This window comes from Vigna angularis, chromosome 2 (assembly GCF_016808095.1).
Source record: "Vigna angularis cultivar LongXiaoDou No.4 chromosome 2, ASM1680809v1, whole genome shotgun sequence".
Lineage (NCBI taxonomy): Eukaryota > Viridiplantae > Streptophyta > Magnoliopsida > Fabales > Fabaceae > Vigna > Vigna angularis.
Window position 1 is genome coordinate 42,053,346 of NC_068971.1, and position 14,733 is coordinate 42,068,078.

General features: G+C 43.0%; 2 protein-coding genes across 2 annotated transcripts; both read right to left on the reverse strand.

Moving 5' to 3' along the window:
• Nucleotides 1–1,036: 1,036 nt before the first annotated feature.
• On the reverse strand, nt 1,037–8,238 carry LOC128195360 (uncharacterized). The gene is made up of 2 exons (XM_052872635.1): nt 4,676–8,238; nt 1,037–4,481 (listed from the first exon to the last, which is right to left on the reverse strand). Exons 1-2 carry the CDS (start codon nt 8,236–8,238, stop codon nt 1,037–1,039), a joined length of 7,008 nt encoding a protein of 2,335 aa, XP_052728595.1.
• Nucleotides 8,239–8,989: 751 nt separating this feature from the next.
• On the reverse strand, nt 8,990–10,390 carry LOC128195361 (uncharacterized). The gene has a single exon (XM_052872636.1). It carries the CDS (start codon nt 10,388–10,390, stop codon nt 8,990–8,992), a length of 1,401 nt encoding a protein of 466 aa, XP_052728596.1.
• Between the last annotated feature and the right edge of the window lie 4,343 nt (nt 10,391–14,733).

Consider the following 14,733-nt stretch of genomic DNA (forward strand, 5'->3'; position numbering starts at 1 on the left):
GGGTGATCATGAGGGCGCCGAGGCTGCTGAACTTGTTCCCCGTTCCGATCATCATTGACGACGATAGGGACACACGACAAATCGCTCCACCCATGCTTATCACATTCCGCACCAGAGCTCCCTCGACGGAGCTCTCCCTTAGACCACCGCAACCGGCCCGAGAATATTTTCGCTGAATTCCTTTTTTTGATTTTATTTTTAAATTTTCATGGTCTGTAATATTAACGATCACCAGTGATCGAACCCCGAACATTGTTTATTTGCCTTGTTTATTTGCTGCTTTTTTTTTTTTTTTTTTTATTTGAATTTGTGACCTTGCTTTTCTTGTTATATCTGCTTTTTTTTTTCTTTTTTTATGCACTTTTATTTCATTTATCAAATGTTAAGATCGTATGAGTGTATTTAAATTGGTATCTTTGTTCAAAATCATCTTTCCGACCTTACTGTAAATCTTGCTCTGATGATGAAATAAAATGGATTTTTATGCTTTTTCCTTTTTTTTTTTAAACGAAAATTTCTAATCTAAACGAAATAATAAAAAACGGGTTCAACAGAAAACAAATTATTTACAAAGAAAATGCGGAAAAATGACTTCGAAAGAAATGAAAACCAAAGTGAACGCCATGAGTATGAAAAACAAAATTTTGAAAACATTATGCTTGAGACAATGCAGAAATGGGAAGAGAGGAATAATGAACTCGTAAACAAAATTTGCACAATTTGAATTTTTGACAAATCTCTTTTTTTTTATTTATTTATTTATTTATCATTATTTTTTATTTGTTTTCTTCCACGACATCCTTGAGGTTCGAGTTTGTGCTCAATGAAATATACCCGTGATGCTTTAACTATTATTACCTTCCTTATTTTACCTTAAAACTCAGTGTGATATGAATCGTGTCGAAAAGCAAAAGATGAAAAAGTCGGATAATGAATGAAATCGCAGGCATTTATTGAAAGAAGTAACACAAAATACAACAAAATTTTCACAGAACAGTGTTAATATCCCTTAGTAGCATCCCCTATCTCGGAATCATCATGCGTAAAACTTTTTTACCGCATCAGAATTGACCGGTAAAGGTAACTCCTCTCCGTCCATCCTTGTGAGAATAAGTGCCCCTCCAGAGAACGCCCTTTTTACTACGAATGGCCCTTCATAATTTGGTGTCCATTTGCCTCTGAAATCCCTTTGTATGGGCAATATCTTCTTTAACACCAGTTCGCCTTCATGGAAATCCCTTGGATGTATTTTTTTGTCGAAAGCCTTTTTCATTCTTCTTTGATACAATTGCCCGTGGCACATCGCTGTCAGTCTCTTCTCTTCGATGAGATTGAGCTGGTCAAACCGAGCTTGAACCCACTCAGCTTCCTCCAATTGGGTTTCCAATAAAATTCGTAGAGATGGGATTTCCACCTCAAATGGAAGCACTGCTTCCATCCCATACACCAGCGAGAAAGGTGTGGCACCAGTGGACGTTCGTACTGAAGTACGATATCCATGTAAAGCAAAGGGAAGCATTTCATGCCAATCCTTATAGGTGACCACCATCTTTTGCACGATCTTCTTGATATTCTTATTAGCAGCTTCTACTGCCCCATTCATTTTTGGACGATAAGGAGAAGAATTAAGATGATGAATTTTGAACTCCTCACATAACTCTGCCATCATCCGGTTGTTCAAGTTGGTGGCATTATCAGTGATGATCTTGTTAGGCAACCCATATCTGCAGATCAACTCCCTTTTTATGAATCTGGTCACCACCTTTCTAGTCACGTTGGTGTAAGAAACGGCTTCGACCCACTTGGTAAAGTAATCGATTGCGACCAAGATGAAGCGATGTCCATTTGACGCTTTTGGCTCTATAGCTCCAATAACATCTATCCCCCACATTGAAAACGACCATGGTGCAGACAACACGTTCAAAGTCGTGGGCGATACATTGATATTGTCTGCATGCATCTGACATTTCTCGCACCTCCTTACATGTGTACAACAATCATTTTCCATGGTTAACCAGAAGTAACCAGCTCTCAGGATCTTCCTAGCCATGGAGTGTCCATTCATGTGTGTGCCGAACGTACCTTCGTGCACTTCTTTCAATATCAATTTGGCTTCTTTTGTATCTACACATCTGAGGAGAATCATGTCATGATTTCTCTTGTATAAAATGTCCCCACTCAAAATAAAGCTACCAGCCAACCTTCGTAACGACCTCTTATCGTTTTCAGATGCTTTTTCAGGATATTCTTGGGTCTTAAGATAGTGCTTGATTTCGAAGTACCAAGGTTTACCATCCACCTCCTCCTTGATGAACTGGCAATATGCTGGCTCCGTATGGCTCTTCATTTCAATCACTGGTAATTCTGTATTCGGGTCAACCTCAAACATGGATGACAAAGTAGCCAACGCGTCTGCTAACTGGTTATCTTCCCGTGGTATGTGGTTAAATGTGATGAAGTCGAAACACTCCATTAATCCTTTGATGTATGCCTGGTAAGGGATTAATTTTGCGTCTCTTGTTTCCCACTCTCCCTTCAACTGGTTGATGACTAAAGCTGAATCTCCATATACTTCCAGAATTTTCACTTTAAACTCTATTGCCGCCCGAATACCCATAGCGCAGGCCTCATACTCTGCAATGTTATTCGTGCAATCAAAACACAGCCTTGATGTCATGGGCATATACTGCTGCTCTGGAGAGATTAGTACTGCCCCTATGCCATGCCCCATCATATTCGACGCTCCATCAAATAGTAATATCCATGTTTCTTCGTCTCGGTATTTACTGCCTTCTTTGAATAGAGTCATGATATCTTCATCAGGAAACTCGGGTTGCATTGGCTGATAATCACTGATGGGTTGATGCGCCAGGTATTCCGCTAATGCACTACCTTTGACGGATTTCTGAGTGACGTATATGATGTCATACTCTGACAATAGCACCTGCCACCGAGCTATCCTTCCAGTGAGAGCGGGCTTTTCAAAAATAAACTTGATAGGATCCATCTTGGATATCAACAATGTAGAGTGACTCAACATGTATTGCCTTAGGCGATGAGCGGCCCATGCCAGTGCACAACAAGTTCGCTCTAACGATGAATATCGTTGTTCGCAGTCTGTGAATTTCTTGCTCAAGTAATATATCGCATGCTCCCTTTTTCCAGCTTCATCATATTGACCCAATACACAACCCATTGACCTTTCCAATACAGTTAAGTACAAAATGAGTGGTCTTCCTGGCTCGGGTGGACGCAATACAGGTGGGTCTTGCAGGTATTGTTTGATTTTTTCAAAAGCGGCTTGACAATCCTCGTTCCAAACCATAACCTGATTCTTTCGTAGCAACTTGAACATTGGTTCGCAGGTAGCGGTTAATTGGGAGATGAATCTAGCAATGTAGTTCAATCTACCCAGAAAACCGCGAACCTCCTTCTCTGTGCTAGGCGCAGGCATTTCTGATATCGCTCGCACTTTGTCAGGATCCACTTCTATCCCCTTTTGGCTAACCACGAAGCCCAACAACTTCCCGGATTTCACTCCAAATGTGCATTTGGCAGGGTTTAACCTGAGTTTATACTTTCTCAATCTCTCAAATAATTTCTTCAAGTTGAGGACATGTTCTTCTTCTGATTCAGACTTTGCAATCATATCATCCACATAAACCTCGATCTCCTTGTGCATCATATCATGAAAAAGTGTCACCATCGCCCTTTGATATGTTGCCCCGGCATTCTTGAGCCCAAAAGACATTACCTTATAACAAAAGGTCCCCCACAACGTGATGAAGGTCGTCTTTTCCATGTCCTCAGGCGCCATCTTAATCTGATTATACCCCGAGAAACCATCCATGAACGAAAATAGTGAGTACTTGGCTGTATTGTCAACTAAAGTGTCGATGTGTGGTAACGGGAAGTTATCCTTCGGACTTGCACGATTCAAATCACGATAGTCGACACACATTCGAACCTTTCCATCTTTCTTAGGCACTGGTACAATATTTGCCACCCATTGTGGGTATTTAGCCACAGCCAGAAATCCTGCGTCGAATTGCTTTTGTACCTCTTCCTTAATTTTCAATGACATTTCTGGTTTCATTCTTCTTAGTCTTTGCTTGACTGGAAGGCATTCCTGCTTAAGTGGGAGCTTGTGTTGCACAATATCGGTATCCAACCCTGGCATGTCTTTGTAAGACCAAGCGAAAACATCCTTAAACTCCTTCAGTAGGGCTCGCAGCCCTTCCCTCACTTCTTTTTTCATGCTAGTACCGATTTTTACTTCCTTTATCTCTCCTTCCTCTCCCAAGTTGAGTACTTCAACATCCTCCTGATGGGGTTTTATCTCTTTAGACTCTTGTTCCACTAATCTTAAGAGCTCTGGAGAGGGTTCCGAGTCATCTTCATAATCATCTTCGGTATTATCGATAGGGTGCTCAAAATTAGGAATATCGACATTGTTATTTTCAAAACTTTCATTGTCATATCTGCATTTTTTGAATTTATAAAAAGAAAAGAATAAATAAAAAAAGGAAAAGAAACCGATGACGAATGCAAAATGATGATAAACACAAACAAACACGATTTGATTATCACGCTGAGCACAAGAACAAAACATCAACCCGTAAGTCTTGAATCCTAAAGCCCCGGGTAAAGCCATAGGATTAATTAAAACTATTACATTTTATTCAAATTAAGCATCACGGGTAGACTCAGAGTTTCCCAATTGTTGAGTGGTGCAGCTGGGGAGCAAGCCCGCACGAAACTTGAATATTCAGAGCTATCATCATCCTCCACGGCGGCTATATGGCCCGCATTGATCCATCCAGCACTACGGAAGCTCTCCTTGATGTCACGAATACCAATCTTTTCCACCCGAGGTTCACGCCTTTCTACACGAGCCAGACCGTGCTCTCTCCTTTCCTCCATCAACTTTCGCTTGTCCTCTTTGTTGGGCTCATACCCTATGCCGTATCGGTTTCTATTCTGAACGACCTTTAGGGGGAAAGTTCGCCCCTGCCCATGCTTGCCTAAACCTTTACCAGGTATATACCCTTCTTTCAGCAAGACCTTGGCCATCATGATAGAAGCACGTGACAGACGCGGGCTTGCTAGGAATGGCTCTACATAGGCATTTCCCACGATCTCCAATGACTGGAAGGCAATTTCAGGAGCTTCCTCAGCCACCTCAATATATCGCGTGGACGATGGTCCGCTCACAAGGAGGTCCTCCTCTCCTGATATTATCACCAGCTTATCTCCCATAACATATTTCAGCTTTTGGTGTAGTGTGGAAGGCACAACTCCTGCGGAATGGATCCACGGGCGACCCAACAAACAACTATAAGCCGGGAGAATGTCCATAACTTGAAAGGTCACTTGAAAGACACAAGGACCGACTTGAACGGGCAATTCAATCTCTCCCATCACTACCCTTTTACTGCCGTCAAACGCCCTCACAATCATGGAGCTTGGCTTCATATGCATTCCCTCACAGGGTAGCTTCTCCAATGTCGATTTTGGCATGACATTCAGAGAGGAACCGTTGTCCACCAAGACACGCGCTATAACGTGATCTAAACATTTCACGGAGACATGAAGAGCCTTGTTATGACCTCTCCCCTCAGTGGGTATCTCCTCATCAGTAAAGGTGAGGTAATTGTTAGCGATGATGTTGCCAACGATGCCCTCAAACTTGTTCAACGAAATACCATGCTCGACATGAGCCTCACTGAGTACCTTCATCAACAACTTTCTGTGAGAGGTAGAATGCATAAGCAATTCTAACAAGGAAATCCGAGCGGGCATGCGATTCAACTGCTCCACCACCTTATATTCACTCTGTTGAATGAATTTTAAAAATTCGCAAGCCTCTTCCTCAGAGATTTCTTTCTTGTCTGCTTTGTCAGAGGTCTCCTCTACTTGCACTCCTTTCCCCTTTAAATGCTCCTTAGTATTTGCATCCATTGGTGTTTCATTATTACTAGATCCTTTTCCCGTCAAATTTGGTGGCGTGAAGATTCGACCACTCCTCGTCATTCCGCCGATGCCTGATATATTTTCAACAACTGGATCCTGGCTAGAGAAATGGCTTTCAATGCACTGTCCTTCGTCGACTACATGTGTCCCATACCTCCAAGGGACAGCTTTCTCGCTTTTGTAAGGAAAATGAACTGGTGTATGGATGACAACGGGTGATCTTCCTTGAATTACTGGTGTAGGGGTGGTTCGAGTGAAGCGGATTATCAACGGCTCTGGCAAAGCTACATCTGGCTCCATACCAGTTTGTGCGAACACCTCCTCATGCTTGTCTTCATAGCACACTTGCATCAAATTCCTATCAAGCAGATCTTGTAGGAACTTTTCGAATTCAACGCATTCCTCGATAGAGTGTTCGGTGCATGGGTGGAGTCCACATGCTCTTTCCAGATCATAATCCCCGTTTAAAAATCCCAACTTTAATAATTCCTTAAAAATAAACCTTCTGGAACTTCGGATCTTACTTGCATCCCTTATCAGTTCATGGTTCTTAGACTCAATGGCGTTTGTTGAGGCATTACTATGTCCGGATAACGGATTAGTATCAATGCTAGGTTTATCTTCTTGAAATTTTAGCCACCCCGCATCAATTAGGGCCTGCACCTTACGCTTGAAAGCCATACACCTCTCAGTTGAGTGACCCACGCCTTCCCCGTGATAACTACACTTGGCATCTGCATCATAACCCCTAGGGTATGGAGGCTGCAGAGGTATCATTGGGCATATAGCTACCAGACCCCTTTTGACGAGGTGAGGTAATAATTCAGTGTAAGTCATGGGGATGGGGGTGAAGTGGACAAAGTTTCTTTCCTGGGCTCTTCCCGGATAACCGCCTTGACCTGCATTCGGATTTGGATTTGCGCTTGGCCCATTCCTCCAAGCATTGCTTGTGACGGGTTGTGATTGGTAGAATCCTTGTTGTTGTTGAGGCCTGATTGGATGAGCAAAAGCCGCATTGGCTGAATATGAAGGTTGGCCTAGGTATGGTCTATAATTGTGAGAGGGAGCTTGACCTCTCCATACAGGCATCGCCAATGTTGCATGCACGTCTCCCTCTTTTTTCTTTCCTGGATTGAAAGAAGGCTTCTTTTTAGAGTTCTCCATCGTAGATGGACCACTTGCAATCTTCCCGCTCTTCACCCCAATCTCTATCCTCTCGCCAATTATGACGACGTCAGCGAAATTGGCGGACACATTCCCCACCATATATTCATAAAATGGTGGCTGAAGTGTATTTACGAACATTGCCACCATTTCTTTTTCAAACAAAGGCGGCTCCACTTGTGTGGCCAATTCTCTCCACCGTTGGGCATATTCCTTGAAGGTCTCATTATCTTTCTTTCCCATATTCTGTAATTGCAGACGGTCCGGTGCTACATGCGTGTTGTATATATACCGTTTTACAAAGGCGTCGGCTAGATCTGCCCAACAATGGATTCGAGAGGGCTCCAAGTGGGTATACCAGTTTAATGCTACCCCAACCAAACTGTCTTGGAAAACATGGATGAGTAACTGGTCGTCATATGCGTACGCAGCCATTTTTCTGCAATACATGGCCAGATGGATTTTAGGGCATGTATCACCCTTGTACTTCTCGAATTCTGGCGCCTTGAACTTATACGGTATTTTTACTCCAGGAACCAAGCTTAGTCTTGCAACATTTCCGAACCCATAATTTTTCATCCCTTCAATAGCCCTCATTTTTTCCTCCAGAATCTCCAGTCTGTTTTTAGCACTGTTACTGACGTCGGTCCCTGCACGCGCCGCGGTTTGTGATGCGGCTCTTGCTGAAGAATCGTGATTAACAATTACGTGCGGTATCGTAGTCACTCGTGTTCCTTCAACTGTGATCGGTTCATTCGTTTGAGCATTTACCAAGGGAGCTGACACAGAGGTAGGTCCATGAGTGGTGACTGGTGGGATATCAATAGCTGTGGAGATGGGAAACGACACATGCCCCCCTTCGATATATTCTCCTACGGAAGGAGTATATCCCGGGGGTAACCCATACAACGGGAAAGGAATTGATTGGCTCGTAGCATTGAAAAATGGGGGATAAAAATGGGCATTCCCGCCAACCAGCGTAGATGAAGACTCTCCAGTAGCCTTCAGGGCTTCAAGGGCAACCAAGATTTGTCCAACCTGGTCCTTCAACTGACTCATTTCAGCTTTGATGGATTCTTGTGACTCTTCCCAGCTTTCCATGATCCTTGAATTGGCTCGAGTCCTGTAGGGATGTCGTGGAAAGTTGGCCGTTTTTTTTTACTGTTTTATTATTAACTTAAGTTAGATGAAATGCTTCAAACAAAAAGGACAGAAAAGGGAGAAAGAAATAACAAGGGAAAAAAATGTGGTGCATGCTAATGATAGGCGGAAATCATAAGATCACGATAATGTTAATGATGGAAATCGATACAAGTTGATACCATACAAAACATCTTAAGTCTTTCATATAGAGAAAATCTAACAAGACATGAATCACTTCCTGGCCCGAGCAATGAAGGCCTTCATTTCGCCTACCAGCCATTTACAATGATTAATAAAAAGCATTATCTCGGGAGGCGGGTTAAAAAAGTGGGTCGTGGCTTCGGCGTCCAACACCATCTTTGGGATATCTTCAATTGCTCCATTCGCCAACATAGCCAATTGGGAAAAACTTCCCTTCCAATGCTTCACAGCCTCTTCTTGCATCGCGATGTGGTCTTTCATTTGTTTTACCAAGGCATGATGCCTTTCTCCAAACTCCATTAACCTCCACCGTTCCTCTTGCTCTTCAATGTACTCCTCCATTTGTTTTATCATGGAGCGATGCTCTTCTTCGGCCTCTGCCAGCTTCCAACGCTCTTGGTTCATCTCTGTCTCAAAAGACAAGGCCATTTCCTTCATCTCATGTCCCGCCTTTTCTACTTGAACCTGCGCTTCTCTTAGTCTCTTCAGAGCCTCTCGCTTATCTCTTTTAGCCTCTTCGTAGAGGAGCCTCCATTGCTTTCCTTCTTCTAATGCTGAGTTCTTTTCCTCCACTCTCATGGTCAGTTCTTTGCTTGCGGTTAAGAGGTCCATTCTGCTCCCTCAGTTTTTTCATCTCTATCTTCAATTGCTTCATCTCTTCGCTTTCTGGTTCTTGGGATGGCTCTTCGTTAGCTAGCTGATGAACGATCGGTTTGAAGGGCAATTTGATTTCCTTTACCCTTTCCCTGATCCAGGTGTGATAATTAATTTCATCGTCCATCACTCCCAGTCTTAAATCCTTTTCTGCTCGCACAACATTTTCCCAAGCACTTCTCGCTTTCCTCAGCATTTCAGTGCAATGCCCATCTTCATAGTAGATGAAAAATGCTGCGAGATAGTCCTGTGAAGGTGCCCCTTTCATGGGATGCCCGAATTGTCTTTGAACCAACAGAGGATTGTAATTGATGCCATACCGGGCCCCTATGAGAGGTACATTAGGAAAACGGCCACAATGTTGGATAGGCTGCCTGAGCTCAACCCAAGAAAGACGCCATTTTATTTTTCCTCCATTTAAACTAGCAAAGAAATGAGCCCACTCACTTCCTTCTTTGGTCGTAAGCCCCTGGCATGATAGTTCTTCCGACGGACGCCTGATATTGACCGCACCTTTAAAGAAACGCGCAGTCATCCAAACATACAGTGCCGATACACAACAAAGGATTTTCTTCCCCTTTCTTTCATGACAGAAACTCATGGTCCCATAAACCTCAGCAAGGACTGCCGTTACAGGATTCTCTGATCTTATTTTTCTTGCCACGAATACATCTATTGCGGTATAATCCACAAAGTCTTCTATTCTAGGGAATAAAACAATGCCGTATATGGTAAGAGCTAACACATCCATAAAAGTCTCCCACCTTTCCTTATCAGCTAGATGCTGTAGGTACTGTTCCAGATACCCTTGCGTCAGCCCAAGCTCTTGATGCCTTGTTACCAATTTGTCTTCCAGTTCCTGGGGCTGTAGTTTCATTATGGCAGCAATAGTCGCGATAGAGGCATGATGCTCCAAATGCTGATATGGCGTGGTACCCTCAAGTGGTAAACCGAGGATATGCTCGAACTCCTCTATAGTCGGAGCTAACTGAAAGTCTAGGAAGGTGAAGCATCTTAGCGGGGAGTCATAATACTGTGCCAAGGCTGTGATAGCAGGCAAATGTACCTCCACTTCTATTAGGCTCAACAGGTTTCCATATTTTTTCTTGAAAGTTTCCCTTTTTATGGTCGTTAGTTGTTTTCCTAAGCTTATCAGCCCTGTCAAATTACCCCCATGAATCCTCAGGCGAGGTTTCTTTCTCAACACGACAGAATCGACATGTTGTGTGGCATCAGCTCTTGTATCAACTTCCATCTTGTAAAAGATAAAGTAAACACTTGTGATTTCCCCTAAAACCAGCATGTCACCAAATGATGTATGAACACGATGCATGATAATATAATGAAGTAAAACATGACCAACAACACAAATGCATGCGTAACATGAAATGCAAAGTCATTATTTCGAAAAGAACAAACAGGAGGCATCTAAAACCAGCATGTCACCAAATGATGTATGAACACAATGCATGATAACATAACAAAGTAAAACAATGACCAACCACAAATGCATGCGTAACATGAAATGCAAAGTCAATACTTTTGAAAAGAACAAAACAGGATGCGGGTAGCAGTATACATCTCTCCCTTCGTGCCCTATCAAAGGTTGGATGACTGAAGTTCTAAGGCCAAATATATGCACTCACAAGGATAGCTTCCTAATGCTTAAATCAGGCCACCAGAGCTATGGCTCTTTTCACTGTTTCTCCACAACAGTCAGAGTAATCAACTAGATGTGGAGACACAAATGAAGAGAACAGACTCTGGCTGGGGTTCTCACGATAGCCAAACAGGAAGTATGTCCCAAATGACACCGCTACACAACCCCTCTATTTCTAAGTTGCGCTCAGACCCGGGTATAGGGCCCCACTCATGATATGCATATTGTGTGTGTGTGAAGGGAGAATGCAATCGTACACCCCCAAACCCTCACCTGCAAAACAACCAGAAGATTCCCAGGCAGATATAACATGTTTTCTACCCTAGGGTTCAATATAATCAAAACAAACACACGTACAATTATGACAAAAATCCAACAAAGATAAAGAAAAAGAAAGGGAAGAAAAACACAAAGAAAAACCACATTGAATTCGCACATTTAATTAAATGGCCTGACTCTCTGGTTGTCCCCAGTGGAGTCGCCATCTGTCGCAACCGGAATCGCGACGGGACGACGATCCAATAAAAAAGAATAAATTATATTTTGAAAAGAGATTTTGGAGTCGCCACCGTAGTTTATTCTGGAAAACTACGGAAAAAACCATAAAATGATAAGGCATGGTCAAATTGAACCAGATTCTTGGTTCGGGAGTCGGTTACGTGTAGGGAAGGTATCAGCACCCTACAACGCCTGTCCTAAGACAGTACCTTTAACTAAATGTGCGAATGTGGATGTGGTTTTCAAAGTGTTTAACTTTCCCTTAAAATAAAACTCGAAAGAAACAAACAATATTTTTTAGCTTTTTTGGGGCCCGACAAGGATTGACCTTGCTCCTACGTATTCTCATGCGGAATGAGAAATCAGGGTTCCGTAGTTCATTTAGAAACTGCTTGAAAATATTGTTTAAGAAATTGTTTAGAAAATTTGTTTGGAAATGATTTGGATTTTTGGGAGAGTGAGCCTGACAAGGACTGGCCTTGCTCCTACGTATCTCCACTTTTGATGGAGAATCAAGGATCACGTAGTTCTGCAGGCGATATTGTTCGTAGTTTTGAAAAAAGTAGATGTTTTTAGTTTTCTGAGGATTTTTATATTTTTTGGTATTTTTTTTATTTAAGAGAATGAAAAGGTTTTTAGCACAAGGACGATGCGTGCGATCACACATGTGCCTAAACCTTTAAAACATATTTTTTGTAATTTAATTTAAAAGAGAGAAAAGGTTTTTAGCACAAGGACGATGCGTGCGATCACACATGTGCCTAAACCTTTGGAACATATTTTTGTTATTATTATTGAAGAAAGAGAAAAGGTTTTTAGCACAAGGACGATGCGTGCGATCACACATGTGCCTAAACCTTTAAAACATATTTTTGGCATTTTGAAGAAAGAGAAAAGGTTTTCGGCACAAGGACGATGCGTGCGATCACACATGTGCCTAAACCTTTAAAACGTATTTTTTGTAATTTTGATGAAAGAGAAAAGGTTTTCGGCACAAGGACGATGCGTGCGATCACACATGTGCCTAAACCTTTAAAACGTATTTTTTGTAATTTTGATGAAAGAGAAAAGGTTTTCGGCACAAGGACGATGCGTCCGATCACACATGTGCCTGAACCTTTAAACGTATTTTTGGTATTTTGAAGAAAGAGAAAAGGTTTTCGGCACAAGGACGATGCGTGCGATCACACATGTGCCTAAACCTTTAAAACGTATTTTTTTGTAATTCTGATGAAAGAGAAAAGGTTTTCGGCACAAGGACGATGCGTGCGATCACACATGTGCCTAAACCTTTAAAACGTATTTTTGGTATTTTGAAGAAAGAGAAAAGGTTTTCGGCACAAGGACGATGCGTGCGATCACACATGTGCCTAAACCTTTAAAACGTATTTTTTTGGCATATTTTTGTAATTTCTTTTATTTAAATTGTAAAGATCTAGATTAAATAGATATAACAAAAAAAATAAAAAAAAATAAAAAAAAAATAAAAAAAATAAAAAATAAAAATAAAAATAAAACAAGCAAATAAAATCATCGAGCGTTGTGGAGAAATAACGAGCGTTCGTTTGGTGAACTAAAGAACGCTCGTTTAGGATGAAGAACAATAACGAGCGTTCGTTTCGGTTTAACGAACGCTCGTTGAGGATGAAGAGAAATAACGAGCGTTCGTTTCGGATTAACGAACGCTCGTTGAGGGTGAGGAAGAAGGACGTGCGTTCGTCGGGCGAACGCTCGTTGAGGATGAGGAGGAAGGACGTGCGTTCGTCGGGCGAACGCTCGTTGAGGATGAGAAGGAAGGACGTGCGTTCGTCGGAAGGACGTGCGTTCGTCGGGCGAACGCTCGTTGAGGATGAGAAGGAAGGACGTGCGTTCGTCGGAAGGACGTGCGTTCGTCGGGCGAACGCTCGTTGAGGATGAGAAGGAAGGACGTGCGTTCGTCGGAAGGACGTGCGTTCGTTTTGGGGCTGGCCCATCTGGGTGGTTTCTGACCTAGAGTCACCTTCTGATGCTGCCTTCTCACTCTTCTTCACTCAAACTCAGCTGCTCCAGAGGCTCAAAGTCTCTTTTCCCTCCCCGAAGGTCCGCCGCCGCTGCACCAGCCACCGTGACTGCCTCCAACCAAAACCGGCCGCCGCGAGTTGCTTCCGGTCTCTCTCCCTTATTCTCGTCACACACGCCGGAGAAAAACTAATGTCCCTGTGGGGGACCGTGGCTGCCCTCGACAGAGCCACCGCCACCACGGTCCCTTACGATCTGGACGTCGGCGGCGAAACCCAAATACCACCGGGTCCATTCCCCAACAGCGACGCCATTAGCCTTGGAAACCGCCGCCAACGGTTCTCCCAATCTCCTTTATCTACCCTTCGTTTTCTTGTTTTTTGGGTACGGACTGCCGAGAATGGCAGGTTGAAGATGAATGGGGGGAAGTGATATTCTATGAGTAAGACAAACTGGAGGCTGGTTGGGCGGTGGTATCTGAATGAAGATGATAGGTGTTCCCGTGAAGCGCGAGTGGTTGAAAATGAATGAAGAGTAAGTTGAGGATGATAGGTGCCGGAGGTTCAATGTTGGGGGTAAAAAGAATGGAAATGTGGTTGGGAAGTTACGGATAAGAGAGAGCCGGTGCCCCTACGCCGTAGTCACGAGTTGTTTGGGTGAAGGAAATCAAGTTGGGATGGTTACAGGCGAATGGAAGGATATGAAAGTATTGTTTTGTCATTTTTCTTTCTGTTGTATTTCTCTGGTGAATATCAGTTCATTGATTCAAACTCACTGTTGATGGTCGGAGGCGAAAATAGGCAACGAGAGCATAACTTTGTTATCTATTAATGGATTTCGCTTGGCTGTAAGTTGAGAAGATGGGCTCGCTCGGAGAAAAGAAATAGGACCATAGAAGTGGGTGCGGGAAGGGTGACGATGATATTCGGTAACAACAGACACATACAAATATTCACAACACCCAACATGCAAACGTAGCAACAACATAACAGAGACATGTTCAAAGACAGTGTAAAAGAGGCATGTTTAAGGGCAAGTAACCAAATCCGTGACATGGGGTGGAAAGCATCACTTACCTGTTGAAGACCCGTTTGCTGTTGTTAACCTTGTCTCTGCTGATTCTCCTTTCTTCCAGTAAAGTCCCCTTCTTTTATTTTTTTTCTTTGGCTCCGTCCTCTCCAGTAGCGTCTCCTTTCTAGCAACGCTTCCTCTATTCCAACCGGTATGAGATTAATGATGCTAGCTGTGGTGATGAGCGTTGGTTATGGGAGATGAATGAAGAGTGATCAGAAGTGTAACGATGATGTGGTGAAGGAGCGGAGATGGAGATGACGGTGAGGTTGGTAGAGGCGTTATGAGATGGTATCTATTGAAGATTATTACAGGTGTTGGAGATGAAGGCGACTTTTGGTGGCTGACCCGTGAGGAAGACAAACTCCTCA

Bases quoted from the DNA above. Each gene is read 5' to 3' on its own strand.
- LOC128195361 (XM_052872636.1), bottom strand. From the start codon at position 10,390: ATGGAAGTTGATACAAGAGCTGATGCCACACAACATGTCGATTCTGTC.
- LOC128195360 (XM_052872635.1), bottom strand. From the start codon at position 8,238: ATGGAAAGCTGGGAAGAGTCACAAGAATCCATCAAAGCTGAAATGAGT. The intron at 4,482-4,675 runs GTAATAGTTTTA...CAAAAAATGCAG, and splicing joins ATGCTTAATTTGAATAAAAT to ATATGACAATGAAAGTTTTG.